Source organism: Tamandua tetradactyla, chromosome 24 (assembly GCF_023851605.1).
Source record: "Tamandua tetradactyla isolate mTamTet1 chromosome 24, mTamTet1.pri, whole genome shotgun sequence".
NCBI classification, from domain to species: Eukaryota; Metazoa; Chordata; class Mammalia; order Pilosa; family Myrmecophagidae; genus Tamandua; species Tamandua tetradactyla.
In genome coordinates, this window is record NC_135350.1 from 55846617 (window position 1) to 55868410 (window position 21794).

Here is a 21794-nt window from a genome sequence, read left to right on the forward strand (position 1 = left end):
AAAATATCAGAATACACATTCTTCTCTAGTGAACACTGGTCAATCTCCAAGATAGACACTATGCTAAGTCACAAAACAATTCTCAGTAAAATTAAGAAGTTTGAAATCATATCACCACAATGGAATGAAGACAGAGCTCAATAACACAGGGAAAACAGACAGATTCACAATTATGTGGAAATTTAAAAATACACTCAACTTTGGAGATAGAATCACATCCCCTACAAAAGGCACGCTTAGGGCCCAATTCCTGGTCGTCTGGATGTGTGAACCCATTTGTAAGTAGGACCTTTGAAAATGTTATTATTTAAGATGTGCCCAAACTGAGTGAGAGTGGGCCTTAATTCAATATAGCTGAAGTCTTTATAAGCAAAGGAAATTGCTCACAGAAGGAGAAGCACAGGGAATAGCCAGAAGCTAGAAATTAATGGAACCCAGAAGAGAAAGGGTTAAACACTGCCACATTGCATTCCATGTGATGGAAAAGATTGCCAGCAACTAGTCTTTAGGGATAAAGGACTGTCTTGCAGACAACTCAACTTTGGACTTCTCCTAGCCTCAGAACCATGAACCAATAAATTCTCATTGTTTAAGCAAACCCATCTGTGGTATTTGTTTAAGCAGCTAGGAAACCAAAGTAGAACCAATGGATTAAAGAAGAAATAAAAAGGAAAATTAATAAATATAATGAGGCAATTAAAATAAGAAGAACAGCATTCCAAAACATATGGAGTGCAACCAAGAGGGAAATTTTTAGTTATAAATGTTGACATTTAAAAGAAGAAATATCTCAACTTAGTGACCTAACCTCACAACTAGGGGATCTAAAGAAAGAACAAGTTAAATCCAAATCAAGCAGGAGGGAAATAACAATGATAAAATGGAGTGAATGAAATAGAGAATAGAAAAACAATAGAGATAATAAATGAAACTAGAAGTTGTTTTTTTGAAGAGAGCAATGAAATTGACAAACTTTTAGTTAGATGACAAAAAAAAGGAAAGCACAAATAACTAAATTGAGATATGAAAGAGTGACATTATTATTGATCTCACAGAAATAAAAAGATTTATAACAGGATAATATATAGAACTGTAGAACAACAAAATAGATAATCTAGATTAAATGGAAAAATTCCTTGAAACACACAGGCTACCTATACTGACTCAAGAAAAAATAGATCTCAATAAACCAATAACTAGTAAAGTGATTGAATCCATAATCAAAAACCTCCCAAACAGGAAAAGGTCAGGGCCAGATGGCTTCACTGGTAAATTTTACCAAACATTCCAAGAAAATTTAACATAAATCCTGCTCAAACTATTTCAAAAGAATGAAGAGAAGGGAACACTTCTTAACTCATTCTATGAGGCCATTATCACCTTAACACCAAAGCCAGATAAAGATACCACAAAAAGGAATCTAAGACCAATATTTGTTATGAATATAGATACAAAATTCCTCAAAAAAAAAATACTAGAAAACTCCAAAAGCACATGGTCAAGTGGGATTTAGCCCAGGTATGTAAGAGTAGTTCAACATTAGGAAATCAGTTAGTTGTAATGCATTAAAAGAAGGGACTTAAAAACCAGATGATCATCTCAATTGATGCAGAAAAGGCATTTGATAAAATTCAACCCTTCTTAGTATAAACACTTAGGAAACTAGGAATAGAGGGAAACTTCCTCAACATGATAAAAGGCATATGTGAAACCCCACAGCTAACATCATATTCAATGGTGAAAACCTGAAAGCTTTCCATCTATAATCATGAGCTAAACAAGGATGTCCCCACTGTTTTTCAACATTGTACTGGAATTTCCACCCAGACAAATAGTCAAGAAAAAGAAATAAAAGGCATCCAAATTGGTAAGGAAGAAGTCAAACTTTCCCTATTTGCAGATGACATGCTCCTATATACAGAAAATCCTTCAAAATCCACAACAAAGCTCCTAGAGCTAATAAATTACTTCAGGAACATGGAAGGACATAAAATCAACACACAAAAGTCAGTGGCATTCTCATACACTAATAATGAACAATCTGAATGAGAAATCAAGAAAACAATTCCATTCACAATAACAATTAAAATAATAAGATATCTAGGAATAAATTTAACTGTGGATGTAAAGTAATAGTACTCAGAAAAATACAAAACATTGCTGAAAGAAATCAAAGGAGGCCTAAATAAATGCAAAGATATCTCCTGTTCAAGGATTAGAAGACTAAATAATGCTAAGATGGCAATTCTCCAAAACAATTTACAGATTCAATCAATACCTATCAAAATCTGAATAGTCTTCTTTGCAGAAGTGGAAAGTCAATTGTTAAACTCATATGGAAGAGTAAGGACCCCCATATAGCCAAAACTATCCTGAAAAGGAAAAAACAAAGTTGGAAGACTCATATTTCCCAATTTTAAAAGTTTTACAAAGCTATGGTAATCAGAACAATGTGGTACTGGCACAAAGGCAGACATATAGACTGTCATGGAATCAAGTTGAAAGTTCAGAAATAAACCATCACATCTATGGTCAATTGATTTTGACAGGAGTGCCAAGTCCAATCAATTTGGAAAGAATAGTCCCTTCAACAAGTGGTGCTGAGAAAAGTGGACATCCATATGCAAAAGAATGAAGGTGGAGCCCTACCTCACACCATAAAAAAAGAAAAACTAACTCAAAATGGATCAAATAATGGTAGAATACTCCCTTCCCATGTGGGATACCCAGTTCAATTCCCAGACCATGCACCTCCCCCCACCCCCCCCAAAAAAGGTTCAAATAGCTAAATATAAGAGCCAAAAGTATAAAACATCTACAAAAAAACATAGGGAAGTATCCTCAAGATCTTTGGTTAAGTAGTGGTTTAGACCACACAAAAAAACATGAGCAACTATAAAAAAATAAACGACACTTCACCAAATTTAAATTTCATGCATCAAACGACTTTATCAAGAAAGTAAAAAGCCTACAGAATAGGAGAAAATATTTTGACCTACACATCTGACAAGGGTTTAAAATTCAAACTACATTTTTTAAATCCTAAAACTAAACAAAAAAAAGACAACTAATTTAAAAATGGGCAAAAGACTTGACTGGAAATTTCTCCAAAGAAGATATACAAATGTGCAATAAGCATATGCAAAGATGCTCAACATCAGTAGTCATTAGGGAAATGCAAGTTAAAACTATAATGAGATACCATTTCATACTCACTTAGAAAGGCTACTATTTTTTAAAAAAAGATGGGAAACAATAATTGTTGGAGAGGATGTAGAGAAATAAGAACACATTCATTGTTAGTGGGAAAATGATGCAGCTGCTGTGGGAAACAGTTTCACAATTCCTCAGAAAGTTAAATATAGAATTACAATATGACCCAGCAATCCCACTTCTAGGTTTATGCTCAAAAGAATTGAAAACAGGGATTTGACCAGATATTTGCACATCAATGGTCATAATGGCACTATTCATAATTGCCAAAAAAAAATGGAATTAATCCAAGTGTCTATCAACAGATGAATAAATTAGCAAATATGGTTGTTTTAGTTTACCAAACCTGCCAGAATGCAACACACCAGAGATGGACTGGTTTTTAATAAAAGGGGATTTATTTAGTTAAAAATATATAGTTTTTCAGAGGAAAGACAGCTAACTTTCAACTGAGGTTCTTTCTTACATGGAAGGCGCAGGGTGATCTCTGCTGGCCTTCTCTCCAGGCCTCTGGGTTCCAACAACTTTCCCTGGGGTGATTCCTTTCTGTATCTCCAAAGGCCTGGGCTGAGCTGTGAGTGCTGAGATGAGGTATGCTGAGCTGCTTGGGCTATACATTGAGCTCTCTCATTTAAGCACCAGCCAATTAAATCAAACATCATTCATTGCAGCAGGCCCACCTCCTAGCCAACTGCAGATGTAACCAGCAACAATTGAGCTTCACATGCCATTGGCTCATGTCTACAGCAACAAAACTAGGTATCTTCACCTGGCCAAGCCAACACATGAACTTTACTACCACAATGGTATACACATACAATGGATTACTATTTGTCTTAAAAAGGAATGAAGTCAGATGCATGCTACAACATGGATGTGCATTGGAGACATCAATTTGAGTGATATAAGTCAGATGCAAAAGGACAAATATTGTATTGATCTGACTTACATGAAATAATTAAAATAGGCAAATTCATAAAGCAAGAAGCTAGAATACAGTTTACAAGGGGCCTTGTAGGAGTGTGGAATGGAGAATTAAGGTTTTATTGGTGCAGAGTTTCTGTTTGGGGTGATGGAAAAGTTTTGGTAATGGTTGGTGGTGATGGTGGCACAACATGTGAATGTAAATAACACCACTAAATTATATAATTGAAGTTGGAATAAATGGGAAATTTTTTTTTTTTTTACATGGGCAGGCACTGGGAATCGAACCCAGGTCCTCGGGCATGGCAGGCAAGCACTCTTACCTGATGAGACACCGTGGCCCGCCCAAATGGGAAATTTTAAGTTCACTTTACAACACAAACAGTGAACTGTAATGTAAACTATGTACTATAGTTAAATACAATATAATTATAATAATATTGTTTCACCATTTATAAAAAAGGAACCACTCTAATGCAAAATTTTAATAATGGGGAAATTGTGGTGGAGGGTACTGGGTGTCCATGAGAACTCAGTACTATATTCTTGATTTTTCTATAAACCTACAGCTACTTCAATAAAAAATAAAATAAAAATATTTTGCTAAATAAATACTGTAAAAACAAAAGTGGAAAAGTGTCCTGGATTAAATTCTGTTGCTGATTCCATCCACAAACCTATTTTATATGGAACATACATTGGAAAACCCTAATCAGTATAGAGAATGTATTCTATTGGCAACATTTTTGTTCAGTGGACTTCAGTATCAACAACAGCAACTAAATCAGAATAGCACTTTATAAAGTAATAACTTAAATTTATATAATTTTCTAACTTATGTTTATATACATATGATTTTATCTACATGGTCATCTGTAAGTTTGGAATGCATTGTACACTATCAGCTTCCCCTGGAGATCCAACTGTGCATTAGGAGTAAAACCACCTTACCTTATCCTCCCTGGATATCAAAAGTGGAGAGATTAAGCCCACTTAATCTGAAAGTGAAATTATGGCCCTCCCCCCTAAGTGGGACATGATACTCAGGGGTGAAAGTCTCACTCACGGCATGGGAGATGATTTCCAGGGATGAATCTGGCCCTGGCACCATGGGATCAACAATTCCATTCTGATCAAAAGGGGGGAAAGAAGTGTTACTAATAAAGTATCAGTGGCAAAGAGAGTTCAAATAGAGTCGAGAGGCTACTCTGGAGGTTGCTCTTATGAAAGCTTCAGTTAGACATTGCTACCTATCATAACCTGCCAAACCCCATACAAGACCATTCCAGTCAATCCTAAAGAATACCTAGGGCAATATGTAAGATTCCTCAAGGGTTCCATGCACTTGTGTAACTTTCCAGAGGCCTACAACCTCCAGATGGGTCACTGGACCAGGTAAGAACTGAAACCTAAAAGGCCCATCCTCCCCAGAAGATCAGACAGTTCCATTTCCCTACCCCCTATTAGTGACAGACCCTTTCAACATGAAAAAGTTAGAATGGCCATAACCAAACACCCCTAAAGAGAGGGAGAGAAAGATCAAAGTGATGGTGGAGTTATACAGAGAAGATAGGATTTAACAAATGAATATGATTGATGAATCATTTAATTGATCTCTTTTAGACTCCAGTATCTTAGAGTAGGAAGAAGTAAAAACCTAAAATTCTGGAATTGTAACCCATACTGAATTCTGAGATATGTTCTACAACTAACTGTGGTGCTGTGCTTTGAAATTTATTGCTTTTTTGTATATATGTTATTTTTTCACAGAAAAAAAAGAAAGAAAAAGTCGATTGTGGTGATAAAAAAATACTTAAGCCTTCTAACCTCCTATACTCTGGAGCAGCTAGAAATAAAAATGTGAGAGGACCATATGGTGACCCATGACAAATTCTGATTTTCATGCCCTATAACTACTTGTTGAAGAGTGCTTTGAAAACTATTGCTTTTTATTTCTTTGCTTTGTATATGTGTTATACTATACAATAAAAAAGTTAAAAAAAAAAAAGAGAGAGTAGAGATCTATCCTTACTCAGCAACACAGAATATCTGTAAGGTATTTCTCTGCGTAGCACCAGAAGTAGAAATTACTGTCCATGGATAAAAATAACAACAAAAAAAAAGAGAGATTTTTTTTCTTAAAAAAAAAGATGAGATTTTTTAAAAATTAGATATAACTGAAGATAAAGATAGTCTGCTTTAAGCAAATTATCTTCCCCTCAGGGAAATGTTTGTCCCTGAACTTAGGGTGGAGAAGATTAATGATTAATATCCAAGTTTCTTTCCATTTTTAGGATTCTTTGATTTTATGTATTCATAGAAAAGATTTATTAGCATTTAAAAGTTTATTTTATATATTGTAAGTTTTCAGTGAAAACATGTTTACCTATATTCTGAGAAGTTACTACAAATGCCTTATCTAGTATAAGGAGCTGCTTTTCAAAAAGAGAGGGAGAGAAAGAGAGAGGGGGAGAGAGAGAGAGGAAGAAAGAGAGAGAAGGAAATCAAAGATTTCAAGAAATTGATCTTTGAGGTATTACACCCAGCTGGCCACTCTGCTCATTGCCCAAAACCTATCCTTCTAAACAGAAAAAAAGTACTCATAGTATCAGTAGCAGAAGTGATTGTAAAATAATATATTATAAACTGATAAATATCACGCTAATGGCACTGCTTTGAATATTTTCCCAGTATAGTCATCGTACAGACTCTCAGTAGGTTCTGTGGCCTAAATGACTCTGGTTAGAAAAACTAATCAATATATTTATTGGAAACTTTTTCTGACTTCCATTGTTAATAGAAGGTGTGGATTTCTATGAGCAGAAAGAAAATGCAATATTCCCAAACTTAATTGATCATGGAAACTTTTTGCATGGAATACATTATAAAATAATGTTCTGTGGTTCACATATTAGGAAAAATACATGGGATACCCTAAAGAAGACCCTGAGCTATCTAAGATTCTATTAAAAATTTTACTTATTAAGTTTGTTTTTTCAGAAACTTAAAACCTCTAGATTGTTCCTATGCCAGATAAGCCCTGAATCCCAGAGGTACCAGTCTCTCCAAGAACATCAACCAGTTGCATTCCCCTACCCCATAATGTTGAAATCACCATTCAACATGAAGTCAGAATGCTTATTGTCCAAACATCCCTGAAAGTTGAGAGAATGACCAAATGAGAGAGAGGAGTTGTAACAGAGAAATTAGGGCTTAACAAACGATTATGACTACTGAACCATCATACAGATATTTCTTTTCTGTTTTTAGTGTAATAGAACATCCAGAAGGAAATACCTCAAACTGTTGAACTGTAATCTAGTGGCCTTGATCTTTGGTAATGATTGTATAACTACATAGCTTTTATCTTGTGACTGTGTGATTGTAAAAACCTTGTGATTGATACCCCTTTTATCCAGTGTATGGTTGGCTGAGTCATAAAATAAGGATATGCATAAGAAAATATTAAGGGTGTGCACCCAGGTGTCTATCAGGTTTTTCAACACTTCTAATGACTGATAATTATCTGAATGCCCACCAATAGGGCACTGGTTATTTCAGTTGTTTATTGATATCAGTTAGCACAATTCAACCGTGAAAAACAATGTTTCAGATGTGGAAGAAATTTTTCACTCTATATTATTAAGTGAATAAAAAGCTTTTGATGACACAGAAAAAATTACATGGGATAATGTACTTTTCTGTGAACAGCTTCTGATCAATATGCTTCAATATCTTTAACAGTGATTAAAATTGGGATAGTAACAATGATAGAGCTAATCGTAAAATTCCAGAATATCTAAATTGTACTTAACCTACAACATAATGTTTAGCTGCTCTATTCATTAGGCAATATGTGTATCTATTCCCAGATTGAAGTTTTTAATACCTGCTCCATTGTTGGCTATAAAGAACACAGTAAACAAACATCCTTACTTTAGCTTTTCAGTTTGGAGTTCTTCCTCCTGAGCTTTGCACAAGTTCTCTTCAAGGCTGATGACTTGGTCACAGGCTAAGGATTGAGAAACATAAGTTCCATCGCTTTGTAGATCATCAAAACATATCTTCCTGAAGGCATAGGAGTCATCACAGCAGCGGCCCACACCAGCATTGGTTGGCTCTGCCTCATGTCTTCTGCACAACGCTCCAAAAATTAGCTTTGCCTTTCCCGGAGGAGAATTCAAATAAGAGCGATAAGGTTTATGGTCATTGTATTTGTTTACCCATAAAAGAGGTTATATTTAAATATCCACAAATTCAGTTTCTTCTAGTTCAGTTGGCATTTCACTGTTTGGGACAAAGGAATAGCATGAGGCACAGACTAATTCCGGTGTTGTCCTTCCTTATCCTGTGACCTCAAGTTGAGCTCACTTGGATCCTGATTCTCTATCCTCCCAGCACAATTTCTAGATTAGTGTCAACTAGAAGCAGGAGTTTCTTGTGCCTCACCAAAAATAATCAGACCTCAAGGCAGCACTACTGTCAATTTGACTCAGATGATGAAACTGATGATTAGACTTAAGAAGTTGAAATCCAATTTATTTCTTTTTTTTATAATAGGACATTTGCAATGACCACAGAACTTCAGACATGAAAGAAATCCTTGGTTCTAATTTCAGACATCTCCTTCATATTCTTCTAAAACTGGGAACTTGCCTTGCTCCTAGTTTGGTGTCCAGGCACTGAGAATTACCCTGATACTGTCTGCAAGTCTATCTGCATACTTCTCTGAGCACAATGGCCATGCAAACTCCCTGTCATTAGTGCATGTGGAGATGAAGTAACTGAAACCAGCAAGCATCAGCATCTAATGTGGAGTTTATCAAGTTAGAAGTAACTGAAGAAACAGCTTTTAAACAAATCTAATAAAAAAAGAAAGACACAACTAGATAATTAAAAAGAATAAAAAGTAAAAGGAAAGCAAGACTAGATAATATTTGAATCTGCAACTTAATCATATTTTACCAGAAGAAAAGCCAAATTAGCCTACAGGAGATGTTCTACCAAGAACACAGAGCATGGAATGTTATCACTAAACAAGAATTCATTGGTATTGAAATAATATGCTTAGAGAGTGAGAATAGATCTCAGAGACCTAAGCATCCTGGTCCCTGAAGGGGTGTTCTCCACCATTCATACGGAAGAAATATCCCTCAAGACCATCCCTGCCTTTCCTTTGATTTAATATGCACTAATACCCATATCTTAATTGATCTTCCCAAGAATTTTGATTCAAGAAAAGTGTACCCTCAATCTTGGGGTTTGGGCATATGAAACTTATCCCTGCAAAGGATAGACTAAGCCTACTTAAAATTAGGCCTAAGCGTCACCCCCAGAGCACCTCTTTAGTTGCTCAGATGTGGCCTCTCTCTCTCTCAGCCAACACGACAAGCAAACTCACTGCCCTCCCCCCTCTCTAAGTGGGACATGACTCCCGGGAGTATAAACCTCCCTGGCAACGTGGGACAGAAATCCTAGAATGAACTGGGATTCAGCATCAAGGGATTAAGAAAAACTTCTCAACTGAAAGGGGGAAGAGAGAAATGAGACAAAATAAAGCGTCAGCAGCTAAGGGATTTCAAACAGAGTCAAGAGGTTATCCTGGAGGTTATTCTTATACATTTCATAGATATCCCCTTTTAGTTTAAGGTGTATTAGAGAGGCTAGAGGGGAATGCCTGAAACTATAGAGCTGTGTTCCAGTAGCCATGTTTCTTGAAGATGAATGTATAACGATAGAGCTTTTGCATGTGACTATGTGATTGTGAAAAAAAAAAAAACACTCTCATGATTGGAGACAGACAGACATATGAATCTGTTATTTTATTCCATGTGAGATTTGCCAGAACAATTATGCACAAGAAGCCCTGGTAGCATTCTAACCTACTCCTTTTCTTGGGAAAGACTGCCTGGAGGTTAGGGAAGCTTCTCAAAGAAAGGTGTATTTAAAGTAGGCCATAAAATTATAAGATCGCTTAATAAACTTTTTTTTTCTCAGTGACTTCTGTAAGAATAACTCTCGGAACAAAGTATAATTTTTTAAAAAACCAAAATGATATGATGATTCTTCAGATTTTTTATCTACAAACAGAATTCAGCTATTGTTTCATTATTTTTTCTTCTTAATAAAAAGAATGAAAAAAGAAAAGTTCCTGGAGGTGGGTGTCCATTTCATTAGATTTCCTTTTATGATAATGATGACATTCATAAAGATATATTCAGAAGCAGGGACAGAAACTCAAAACCAAAACAAATCAAAAGCAGTTTAATTAGTGTTAGTGAGAACCCGTTCTGGGCAAGGCCTTGTGCACATAGGGAGATATGCAACTGCATTAATCCTTACTGTTTTTATAAAGAACACTGATTATCTGTAACCTCTATTATAAACTGCTACAAAGTCCAAGAAAAAATGATTTCACATTAACAATGATTAAGCAAGCACTGAAAACGATACTGTGCAAGAAAAAAATATACCCAGTAAAACTCCCATGTCAATTGTTGCAATACCCAATAGATTTATAGACATAAATTCTCCCCTGCTCTGAGATAATTGGAAGTGATCCCAGTGTACTTTCTAATCAAGTTGCTGTTGTTTCATAATACAAAGACCTGCCTGTCAATACCTAACCAGGGAACTGAAATTTTCTGGCCTCTTTCTATACTTGCTTCTCCACGGAAACAACAAAGAATTCCCACCCCTCTGGAATCTAAACTCTCTTTCTGTTGAGGGAAACAGGAGGCAGAGACCTTAACTGCATGATATCTGCTCTTTCCTTTCCATTCCCACCAACCCCTTCTCATCCAAATTCATTTCACCTCCCATCTAGGTCATGACCAATTGTCTTTGGGAATCCAGGACCATCTATGCGTTCCTCCCTCTTACTCTAATCCATCATATGGACAGCTATTAGAAGTTATTTGATATTATCCATGCTATTCCTCTGGACATGAACATACAGGCATCCCAATTTTCTTCCAAGTTCCCTGTTTACACTGGTGTGTCATGGAAACAATATCACTTTCTATGTGGGCCAAGTAATGAAAAAGTTGGAGATGCTTTCCATTAAATGTCTTTTCCCATATTATCAACTCTATATCTTATTACATCTAAGTACGTTAGCAACATCACCTATTTGTTGCTAGTATCTTATTCTTGACTTACTCTTACTACTACTACTATTAGGAAACAAATAATACTCTTGGGCACTGTTCCAAACATTTTACATGTAAGAATTAATTTAATCTTCACAACAGCTCAATGAAGCAGAAACTACTCTGATCCCCATTTTACTAATGAAGAAACTGATACACAGAGAGGTTAAGTAAGAAACAAGTGCTGGAGCCAGGATTTGAAGAGTTTGTTCTCTTAGTCACTAAGCATATACTATTAACCCAACCTAGAAATCTGATGTCCTAAGAAACCATCCTCAAGTTGCATCCTCCAGAAAGTCTTCCCTGATTAGCTCCACTCCATGCTGGATCACTTTGACCCTGCATTCTTGTTAGCTTTTGTAGCAGGTAAAAAAAAAAAGAAAGAAAGAAAAGGAAAGTGTACCCTAGATATTAGACCCAATTATTCCTGCCACTGGAATATAATTAACATAACGGTATTCTATGTACAAAATTTAACCACCCTGAGTTTGGTTATGATGTTAGTCTAAAAATCATTATCTTTGAATTTACTGACAAAATTATTTTTATTGACCTGAAAATCCAAGGAATAGACCCTGGGATATTATCCAGGGAAGGTCCAGTGAATTTGACATCCCCAGTGTCAGAGAGGTGAAAGTCTTATGCCTGCCACTTATCAAAGATAATTGGCTTCAACTGAGCTGAGAAGTTTTCTCCTGAAGACATAATCATTAGACTCCACTAATAGTTCATAGTTGTGTCCACAGAAGTAGATGGGGCGATGGGGGCTGGGGGAGTTACTGGAATGGGAAGGAGACATGCCTTTCAAGAACTGGCACACATAAAGGCATAAACTACTTACCGAGTCCTCAATGCAGCTAAACTGCTGCTCATCACTCAGTGGGCAACACTTGGTGGCAGCAGCTGCCATGTTCTTCGTGAGCACAACCAACACTTGAGCAGATAGTTGTGGTATGTTCTTAGTGTAAAGGACAACGAGTCTGAAAGAATAATTTCATCTTGTAATGGCTAAGTGCGCAAACATGATGAATTCTACAGAATTTTCCTCAATATCTGGCCTTTCTGATTTAAAACTATCAAGGCATTAAACTAGGTTTAACTCTATCCCTGTAGCCCCCTGTTCAAATGGTCCAATAGATTATTTAGTATTATTCAGTATACTTAGAATTCTCTCTCCACATCACACATTGCTCCACTCTGACCCATTTTTTCCTACTTATCAGAGATGTTACAATAGCTCATTTGGGTAGCTGCAAAATCAGACTTGGAGTAAATAGCTTCTGAAATAAATTTTGATTCATCTTAAGGTTTGAGAACCACAGATCTAATCCTTAAACAGAGAACAGCTACTGAATCAAACATAACAGGTGAATAATAAGCCAAATATTCCCACATAAAATAAGAAACAAGACTCCTATTTCTGAATCCATTATTCTGGATATTTAAGTTCAGTGTTATACTTATCAACTACATTTTAGCAACTATATCAACCAAGTTTTCCTCAATACACTGCTTTTAAGTACACTATTACAGTAACATCTTAAAGACTACTAAAACTTAACTTGGATTTTCTTTTTTAATCTTAAGATTTGAAACAAAATGGGCTTTACCATAATTTCTCTACATAAAGAAATAAATGTGTTTCCTTTGGCTAATAACTAAGATATGTATTTATCTCTTGTCTCAGTGGTGAAAACACTATTTGCTATATGACCTAATTTGATCCTGATGAGGGGTCCATAAATTAGATCTTTGTCACAATCTCAACTGAAAATTACAGACGAAGCCCCAGACTAAATGTTCAGGACCCCAGTGTGAAGGAGAGAGTCCCTGTGAGATCACAGAGAGCAGGCAGGGCCTGCCTTGCTTCAAAGCCTCTGGGCATTAACTGGAATCTGGGAAACTGGCCAGAAGAGTATGGTAGAGGCATCCAAGGTTATGCAGATATTTAATCAAGTCAGAGAGAGCTAAGTTAATTCTGAACTGATTTTTTCCTAGACCATTGAGATTTTCAAGTCGAATGTAAATTCTTAGTAACTCTCAGCATCAGGAGTTAAGTAAAAGTCACTAAGCAGGATAAATCTAGACAATATCTTAGAAGCATACCTATAATGAAAGTTTCTATCTCCCAATTTCTCATGTAAGTCACAGTAATTTCTTACACGCTGGTGGCTTTCATGAACCACTGTTTGGAGCATCTCTTTCTGAAAAATAAAGATAATCAGTGTTTATCTGTGGTTGCAACAGTATATCTCAAAGTAATATTGCAAAACCATCTTCTTAATATAGCTGCTTTCCAGGCCAAGGTTTTATTTACTTTGCGAGTTTGCAAACCTTGAAAAACATGTTTTGCTAAAACAGGAATCGCTATGTACATTCTGGAGAAGGAATGGTAGAGCAAGATAGATACTCAGTTTCTCACGATAGAAATAAACTCATTTGTGGTTTTAAATAGCATACTTTACATGCATAAGTTGAATAATTCATGAAGTCTGAAAGAAGCTCTTCGGGTAGTTTATAGCTCTGTTTGTTCAGTATGTGTGTGTATGTATGTGACTGCATGTTTGTTATTTCTAGTACAAGGAACCTTTTTACGTAAATGGTGCAGATATAGAGCTAAAGATATTGGTGCAAAAATAGAGATACGTATGAAGAAGTTATGGTTTGATAAGATCAGGTACCTGTCTTGACTATATTAAGCATCTTCATAAATCATGCTGATATGAAGCAAATGGAATTTTCACAGTTAAAGACAAATTCAAAGAGTTTTTGAACCATGCAAATAAGATCCCAGTGAGGATGTATCAGGGACCTTGCAGGCTTAGCTCTTTTGTAGGATCACTGCTCTTACTGGTCTTAATAAGCAGTGCCTGTTATAGTGAAAAGTTTACCAGATTTGCACACAGTTGTTGAATGCAAACATTTAACAAAACTTATCCCTGTCCTTACTGCCTGTGCAATGTTGGGCAAGTCATTTGAACCTTCTGAACTACATATTTCCCATCTATGAAATATTGTTGGTAACTCTGTCATTACCAATTTTACCAGGCTGTTGAGAGACTCAAATAGAATCAAATGTTTGGGAAACTGCTTTGCAAACTCTAAAAATCCATGCTCCTGTAAGGTGCTCATTATCATGATTATTTTGGAGGTCTATGGGTGATGCTAGGAGAAGTACAAGAAACTAAATCATTCTTACTTATTCTTTCTCATGGGAACAAAAAGATGCTAGGTGTACCAGCTTTAGCCCGGTAAGACAAGAAAATGATGTGGGCCTCTATTTTTCCCACCCACCTCCTATAAGTAGGTAGGCCATTGATTAGAATAACAAAAGCCAGAACTGCCCTGGTTGAGGGATCTGCATTCAACTGACCAACTGGCCTGATGTGTGTGAGGCCACCTGCTTTTTTACGTAAAATGAACAAGAGTTGTTGCCTGTGACCAGTCTGATTTCTGGCTTGAAATAGGGGCAGTTTCTAGGCCTGCATGGTAGAAACAGTAGCCCTTCTATACCTTAATCGATTGTGCTTTCATGATGTCTACTACAGCACTGAAGAAACATCTGCATTCATTTCAAAGAGGAGATTGCATAGAGAAAGTGTCTTGAAGGGCAGACTCTACAAGGCAGTGACTCAACCACATTGTTTCTAAGGTATGATAATGTGGCCTTTGGTTTAGATGGAAATCTGTTCCAGTTTAGTAGAAGCAATTAATAAGAATATGCATAATCATCTTACAAAAGCTTAGCCCACTAGCAGCACTAGGATTTTTTGCTTGTTTATAATCACTTCTCTGTAACAGTTTTTTTTTGTGTGTATGTTTTTTTAGTAAGGAATTTACCCCATGACTATAACATTCCTGAGGGTATTCTAATTTGCAGCATTTTTCCAATAAATTTTGATATGCCATAGCCACTCTTAAAATCACTGGAACAGCCAACTCTGGATGTCTTCTTGAATATTCGTAAAGAAACCTGTATTATATGAAACATATTAGAAAGTAAATAGTAAAATTCAGAGATCATGGGTTTTCTTTCCAAGGTCAACTATAATTCTGAAATTTATTCAATATTTTAACTGATCATAAGGTATTTTATCATGATAAAAACCTTGGAAGGCAGACAGAGGTTTTATTGACTCCATTTTGAGTTATGGAAACCAAATCAATGTAATTAGGTGACTTTCCTAAAGTCACATCTGAGTCGCAGATATAGAACTTGAACTTAAGACATCCTGATTGCATGGTAGTTTCTGGCTCAGGATCTCTACTTACTTTTCCCGGAAATTAATTTCAAGAGTTTGAATGAGAATACATTTTTGTCAATAATCTTGCAGACTAAATTTTAGAAAAAATCACAATTTTTTTAAAGTGCTGGTTAGGTTTGAAGTCACCAATTCCCCCTCTTTTCAAAAAAATCTTCAAGCTTATTTTTCTGAATTTCAAGAAAGGGAAATGTGTACTCTAGAATATTTTCAAAGGAATCATAGTATCACAGAAGAGACCTTTAATGCTACTTTGTCTAACCACTTCACTTTACAATTAGAACCCAAGAGCCTGGAGAAACTAAGTGACTTGAAATTCACTTTAAGGCTTACATGTGATAAAACTAGGACTACAACTCAAGTCTCCCAATTGCTAGTGTAGTGTGCTTTCCACTAGGAAGTTGTACTTGTTGACTTCTTTTTCAATACTAAAGGTAAATTTAGGTATTTTTAACAAGTTGGCTCAGATAATGACATTTACTTTTACAAGCCAGTGTAAAATAAAATTTCAGAAATACAAATAGTCATTCTACAAAGAACTTTGAGAAAAACTCAAATTCTTATCCTTTGCTGGAATTTAATTGTTCTAAATAAATCTTCACTTGGTGATTTTGGAAATATCTCAATCACAGAGCAATATTGTCTTAATGTTATATGTTGAAATCAGTTTGCCTATGCACAAATTAATTTGTACTTCCTGAACGGTCCCCAGAGATGTGAATGCTCCATCTCTCTAATCTTTAAATGCCACACTATGGGTTTGGTAGTAGGTGTTACATTCATTAGGATAGAAGGACTGACTAGGTATACCAGTCTGAAGCTCTTGCTCATCCTTAAATTCCTTAGAACAAAATGTGCAAACACTTGGCCTTCACTGAGTTTTATGAAATTCCTATATTAGTTGTCAACATTTAAAAATCAAGAAATTTCCAGATTCTCTCAAAATGCAATAGAACCAACCACCTAACTTTTGACTGCACAAAGCATTTCCTCTTGTCTACATTTCCTACTTAGCTACTAATATGCATCATTGGCTAGCCTCTGTCAGCATTTGCGCTTGCAAACCCTAACAAATAATCCATAAACGTAGTATTCCATCACAAAGATTTTGCAAAAAGCAATATTACTCTTGTAGGAAGTCGTCTTGCTTGTCAGTGAATTGTTCACATGCTAACTGGTCTTCAGTAGATCTGCTCAGTGGCAGTAATTGGTCAGGTTTGTCATCATTTTCTGCATTGATAATGCATTCTCCCCGGAATGGCACTGGCTGTTTGCAGCATTGAGTGATTTTCTTGGATAGGATAGCCTGTTTAGAACAGGTGTCGTTCATAAGCTGACTCTATAAAACATAAAAGGAAGCAGTTATTTTTGTGGTTTCATTCTGAACATATTTTTTTTATTGCTATTAGTAGAAAACCACACATTACTTCATCCTTGGCAAAAAGAGAGATAAAAAAATCATTTATTGTGACTCACTTTAATGAGTAAAGGCTTTCATTTGAGCTTACACAGGCCACAACCTCTTTTAACATCTTTTAAAGAACATAAAGGGAGACAGACTGAATTATTGTTTCCATGCTTAGTTTAACAAAATGCATAAAACTTTTGAAAGTTTTATGATGTTTCTATTGTTGTTATGGCTTTAGGATCTCATTTTAGGAAACATTTTATGTTTAAACCATATCACAATTTCTTCTTTTACTATACATTTGCTATTACTATATATGTATATTTATAAATATATACTATACATTTATATTTATATAGATATATTATATACATCTATATGCTCATGTATTTACTTATTTACATATACACATAAATAATTGTGGTATGTGTATAAATAAGCTCTTCTCTGCATTTAAGGAGAAACAACAACTATAAAAATGCATTATAATAAAACTTTATAAGAGAAGTACACTCATGATGCTTTGGGAGAAAAAAGAGAGACTGGCAATCCAGTCTGGATGGAGATCAAAGTGATGACTCAAAGAGTTGAGTCTTAAAAGATAAGTAGAAATTAATTGGGAGCAAATATGAAGGAAGGGCATTCTGTAATTCTTCATCTTTGTATTAAAAGAATCTTAGAGGTGAGAGAACATGACATATTTGGGAAGTAGTATTTAGGATATTTGGAAGTTACTGAGAAAATTGACTTGAGAAATGATGAAGCTCGAACCAAATCAGAGATTGGATAGACCTAAGAGCTACTGAGAGGTAGAGGTCACAAGATTTCAATAAACAATAATTAGGTTGGGGCAAAGGGAAGGAAGAAAGAAGAATCTAGGATGATATGAGGTCTGAGTCAATGGTAGCACTATTTACTGAAATTAGCATTCAGGAGAAAGAACAGACTTTCAGAAGTTGGTTAAAGAGAAAGGTCAAAGAGTTCATTGTTGGAACACAGGGGTGATGATTTAAGGCAGCTTTGAGGCATCCACATGGAGATTTCCTGTAAGCAGGGGAAGTACAGATTACGGAGTCAGAATGGAAGAATAGGCTGAAGGTCTAGATCTAAAAATGGTCAGTTGTAGCTACTTTAAGGGGTCAGGATGAGAATGATGAGGGAGACTGTATGTATTATTTAAACAACTGACATGGTCTCAGTGGCTTAACAGAATTAACTGTATTTCTCTTTCAGTGAAGTCCTATTAAGGAGGGGAAAGTGTATCCTTCAGGATACTTCCATGAGCAAAACTGACAAAGGTTCTATTATCTTCAATCTGCGGTTTCCAATATTGTTCTTGATATTAAAAATCCAGCCATGCGGTTCAGCTTGGAAACGATGGTAGTATAAGATGCTTCAGGTTCCATTGTCCCACAGAATGGTTGAACAACTAGCAAAAAAACTGGCAGAGCCATCTTCCTCAAAACCCTAGAACAGTTCAAGGGTAGCAGTAATTGGGCATGTGCTGAATCAAGAAAACACAACTTTTAAAATGGTAAGAGAAGCTCATGGCACCCTTGCTAGCCATTCTCCATCCTCTCCCCATTGCAGTATGGAACCAGCCTGTGTTCCATTTGCGGGTTCTTGTTCCTGTCCCAGAGGGAGTAGAGTATCATTTAGGTGCATAACCTGTTTGTCAGTGCTAATCTATCTGGTGGCAGCATGAGAGACTGAACCAGGAGACTCCTCTCTTGCTCAGTATCCCAGAGTTTGTCCTGAAAACAGAAGCAGCTTGCAAATGAAAGAAGTATAAGAAACAATTAAGTCCAAGGTCTTGGGGCAAAGGATCATTGACTTGAAGACATACAACAGAGCATCCAGGAAAGGAGGAAAATTTATTTCATAGAAATAGAGGGGGCATTTGGATTCCTGTATTGGAGGAATTGCTAAGGCCACAAGCATATGTGAGCCTATGACAAGACACATATTCAGAAAAGAGAAAGTTTACCCTGTACTTCACTTTTGCCTCAAGCTGATTTTCTTGATAAGAAGGCTAAACTCTGAAGGAGAGCACTAGCCAATACAGAGACAATTAGCAAAGACTGTGAAGACTTTTTTTTAATTGGTTTGTTTGTTTTTGTTAGCTGCTGGCACTCAAAGAACTCTCTATCATATCACTAGATAGATATAAAGTTAAGGAATAGAGAGCTCATGGGTTAAATTCCAAGTTAACACATTAAATATTAAAATGTACAGTGTATAACAAAAGAATACATAGCAAACAACAAAAAAAGAGGAAATGATAGTCCCTTCAAAGGAACAAGGTAAAAATTCAGAAACCATCAACAAAGAAACCATACTTTGGACATACTGAATAAAGGCCACAGAAAAAATTATCTTAAACAGGCCCAAGAAGATAGAGGAAGACATGGAGAAAGGATGAACAGATATCAGGAAAATGATAAATGAACAATATAAGAATCTCAATTAAAAAAAAAACAAACAGAAAACTATAAAGACCACAATAATTAAAATGAAAAATTCCTTAGAGGTTTTCAACAGCAGATTCAAACTGGCAGAAGAAAGAATCAATGAACTTGAAGACACCACAATTGAAATGATAGAGACTGAGAAGCAGAAAGAAAAAAAGGAATTTTTGAAAAAATGGAGAGGCAAATACACTGATGGGAACTCCTTCAAGTGTACCAATATTTGCATTGTGGGAGTCCCAGAAGAAGAAAGAGAGAGAGAGAAGGGTAGAAGGAGTACTAAAAGAAATAATGGTAGGAAACATTTCACATTTAATGAAAGACACAAATAAAAGCATACAAGAGGCCAAGGAACCTAAAACAGGTAAAACTTAAGGACAACCATGCCCAGACATAGTAGTCAAAATTGTCTAATGCCAAAGACAAGGAGAGAGTTCAGAAAGCTTCAAGAGAAAAGCAACGTGTTATGTCCAAAGGATCCCCAATAAGATTAAGTTCCAATTTCTCATCAGAAACCATGGAGGTCATAAGGCAGTGGGATAAAACATTTAAAGTGCTGAAAGAAAATAATTGCTAACAAAGAATTTTATATTTTGTGAGACTATCTTTCAAAAATAGGTAGAAATTAAGACATTTCCAGATAAATAAAAGCTGAAGGAGTTTGTCATTAGTAATGACCTGCCCCATAAGCATGTTAAAGAAAGTTCTTCAGACTGAAAGGAAAGGACACTAGATAGTGGATCATAGGGTATAAAGAAATAAATATCCCCCAGTAAAAAAAACAATATGGATGATTATAAATGCCAGTACTACTGTTTTGTATTTTCTGATATGCGTGATGGTTTGAAACTCCATGTACCCAAGAAAAGGTCATGTCCAGAAATGATGAGTGAATCCATTCTATGGACATAGACCAGTTTCTGTGTAGGTTATTGAAGTCAACTTAGTTAGTGTCAAATCAGATATGACTGTTACAAATTTAGGATACAATCCTAAAAGAAACTACAAAGAAAATATCAGGAAAAAATAGATACAGAAGGAAATAAGAAGGTGCACGAGATAGCACACTACAAAAAATAACACATGAAATAAGAAGGTACATGAGATAGCACACCACAAAAAATAACAAAGCTATGATCTGCAAAGGTCAAATAGCTATTTTAAATGTAATTAGATTAAACTTTCCAGTCAAGTGGCAGATACTGGAATAATGGATAAAAGATCATGGCCCACCCAAATATTAACACCTTGCATTGGTGTGCTTCTGTTTTAATTTGTAAAAGCTGCCAGAATGCAGTATACCAGAAATGGGATGGCTTCTAAAAGGAGAATTTATTAAGTTGCAAGTTTACAGTTCTATGGCCATGAAAATGCCCAAACTAAGGCATCCAGGAAAAAGATACCTCTGTCAGCTGAAAAGGTACATGGCAACATCTACTAACTTTCTGCTGTAATTTCAAAAGGCTTCCCTGAGGGTGTTCTCATTTGGCATCTCTAAATATCTCCAGCTGTGTGGGCTTTGTCAATTCCATTAGTTCTCTTGGCTCTCAAGCTTTTTCCAAAATGGTTCCCTCCTGAAGGGCTCCAACAGAGCAACCCACCTGAATGGGTAGAGTCCCATCTCCATGGAAACCAGCTAATCAAAAGTTATCACCCATAGTTGGGTAAGTCATGAAAACAACCAAAACCACCCAGCAATATTGAGTGAGGACCAAAAGACTGGGCTTTTCTGGAGTACATAATAGCCTCACACTGGCACAGCTACGTTTCCAAGGTGTTACTGATAGGGTGGTATATGGGAACCCTGTATTTCATGCATGAATTATAAAAACAAAGGTATGATCCCCCCCAAAAATAATGTTTGCAAGAGAATAACTTAATTCAAAGCCACAAGGAGGTTAAAGGGAAAGGGAAGAGGGAAACAAAGCCAGGTGGCTACACTAATATGAGGTAAAATAGATCAAAAACAGTTACAATGGACAAAGAAAAGCACTATATATACTGATAAAGGGAAAATTCAGCAAGAAGGTACAATAATTATAAATATAGAGACACAAAATAGTAAAGCCCCAAAATATATGAAGAAAATACTGACAGATTGGAAGGGAGAAGTAGACAATGCCCTTAATAGTAGGAGATTTTGATACACCAATTTCAATAAGGGATAGACTATCCAGACAAAAGATCAGTAAGGAAATAAAAGAATCGAACAATACAGAGTACAACTAGACCTAACAGACATATATAGAACACTTTACCTAACAGCATCCAAATACACATTCTTCTCTAGTTCACACAGAATAGTCTCCAGGATACAAAATATGCTAAGTCACAAAACAAGTTACAATAAATTAAAAAATATTGAAAT

The 21794-nt window shown here is 35.8% G+C and overlaps 1 protein-coding gene across 6 annotated transcripts in view; it reads right to left on the reverse strand.

Moving 5' to 3' along the window:
* LOC143668395 (alpha-fetoprotein-like) overlaps positions 1–21794 on the reverse strand; it is a 113420-nt gene that overhangs the window by 72642 nt on the left and 18984 nt on the right. For all 6 annotated transcript variants that reach the window (XM_077143183.1, XM_077143180.1, XM_077143184.1 and 3 more), the window contains exons 8-12: positions 16678–16889; positions 15129–15261; positions 13395–13492; positions 12130–12268; positions 8074–8300 (exon numbers count right to left, since the gene is read on the reverse strand). In XM_077143183.1, the coding sequence (XP_076999298.1) occupies positions 8074–8300; positions 12130–12268; positions 13395–13492; positions 15129–15261; positions 16678–16889 (809 nt within the window). The remainder of the gene's footprint in view (positions 1–8073; positions 8301–12129; positions 12269–13394; positions 13493–15128; positions 15262–16677; positions 16890–21794) is intronic.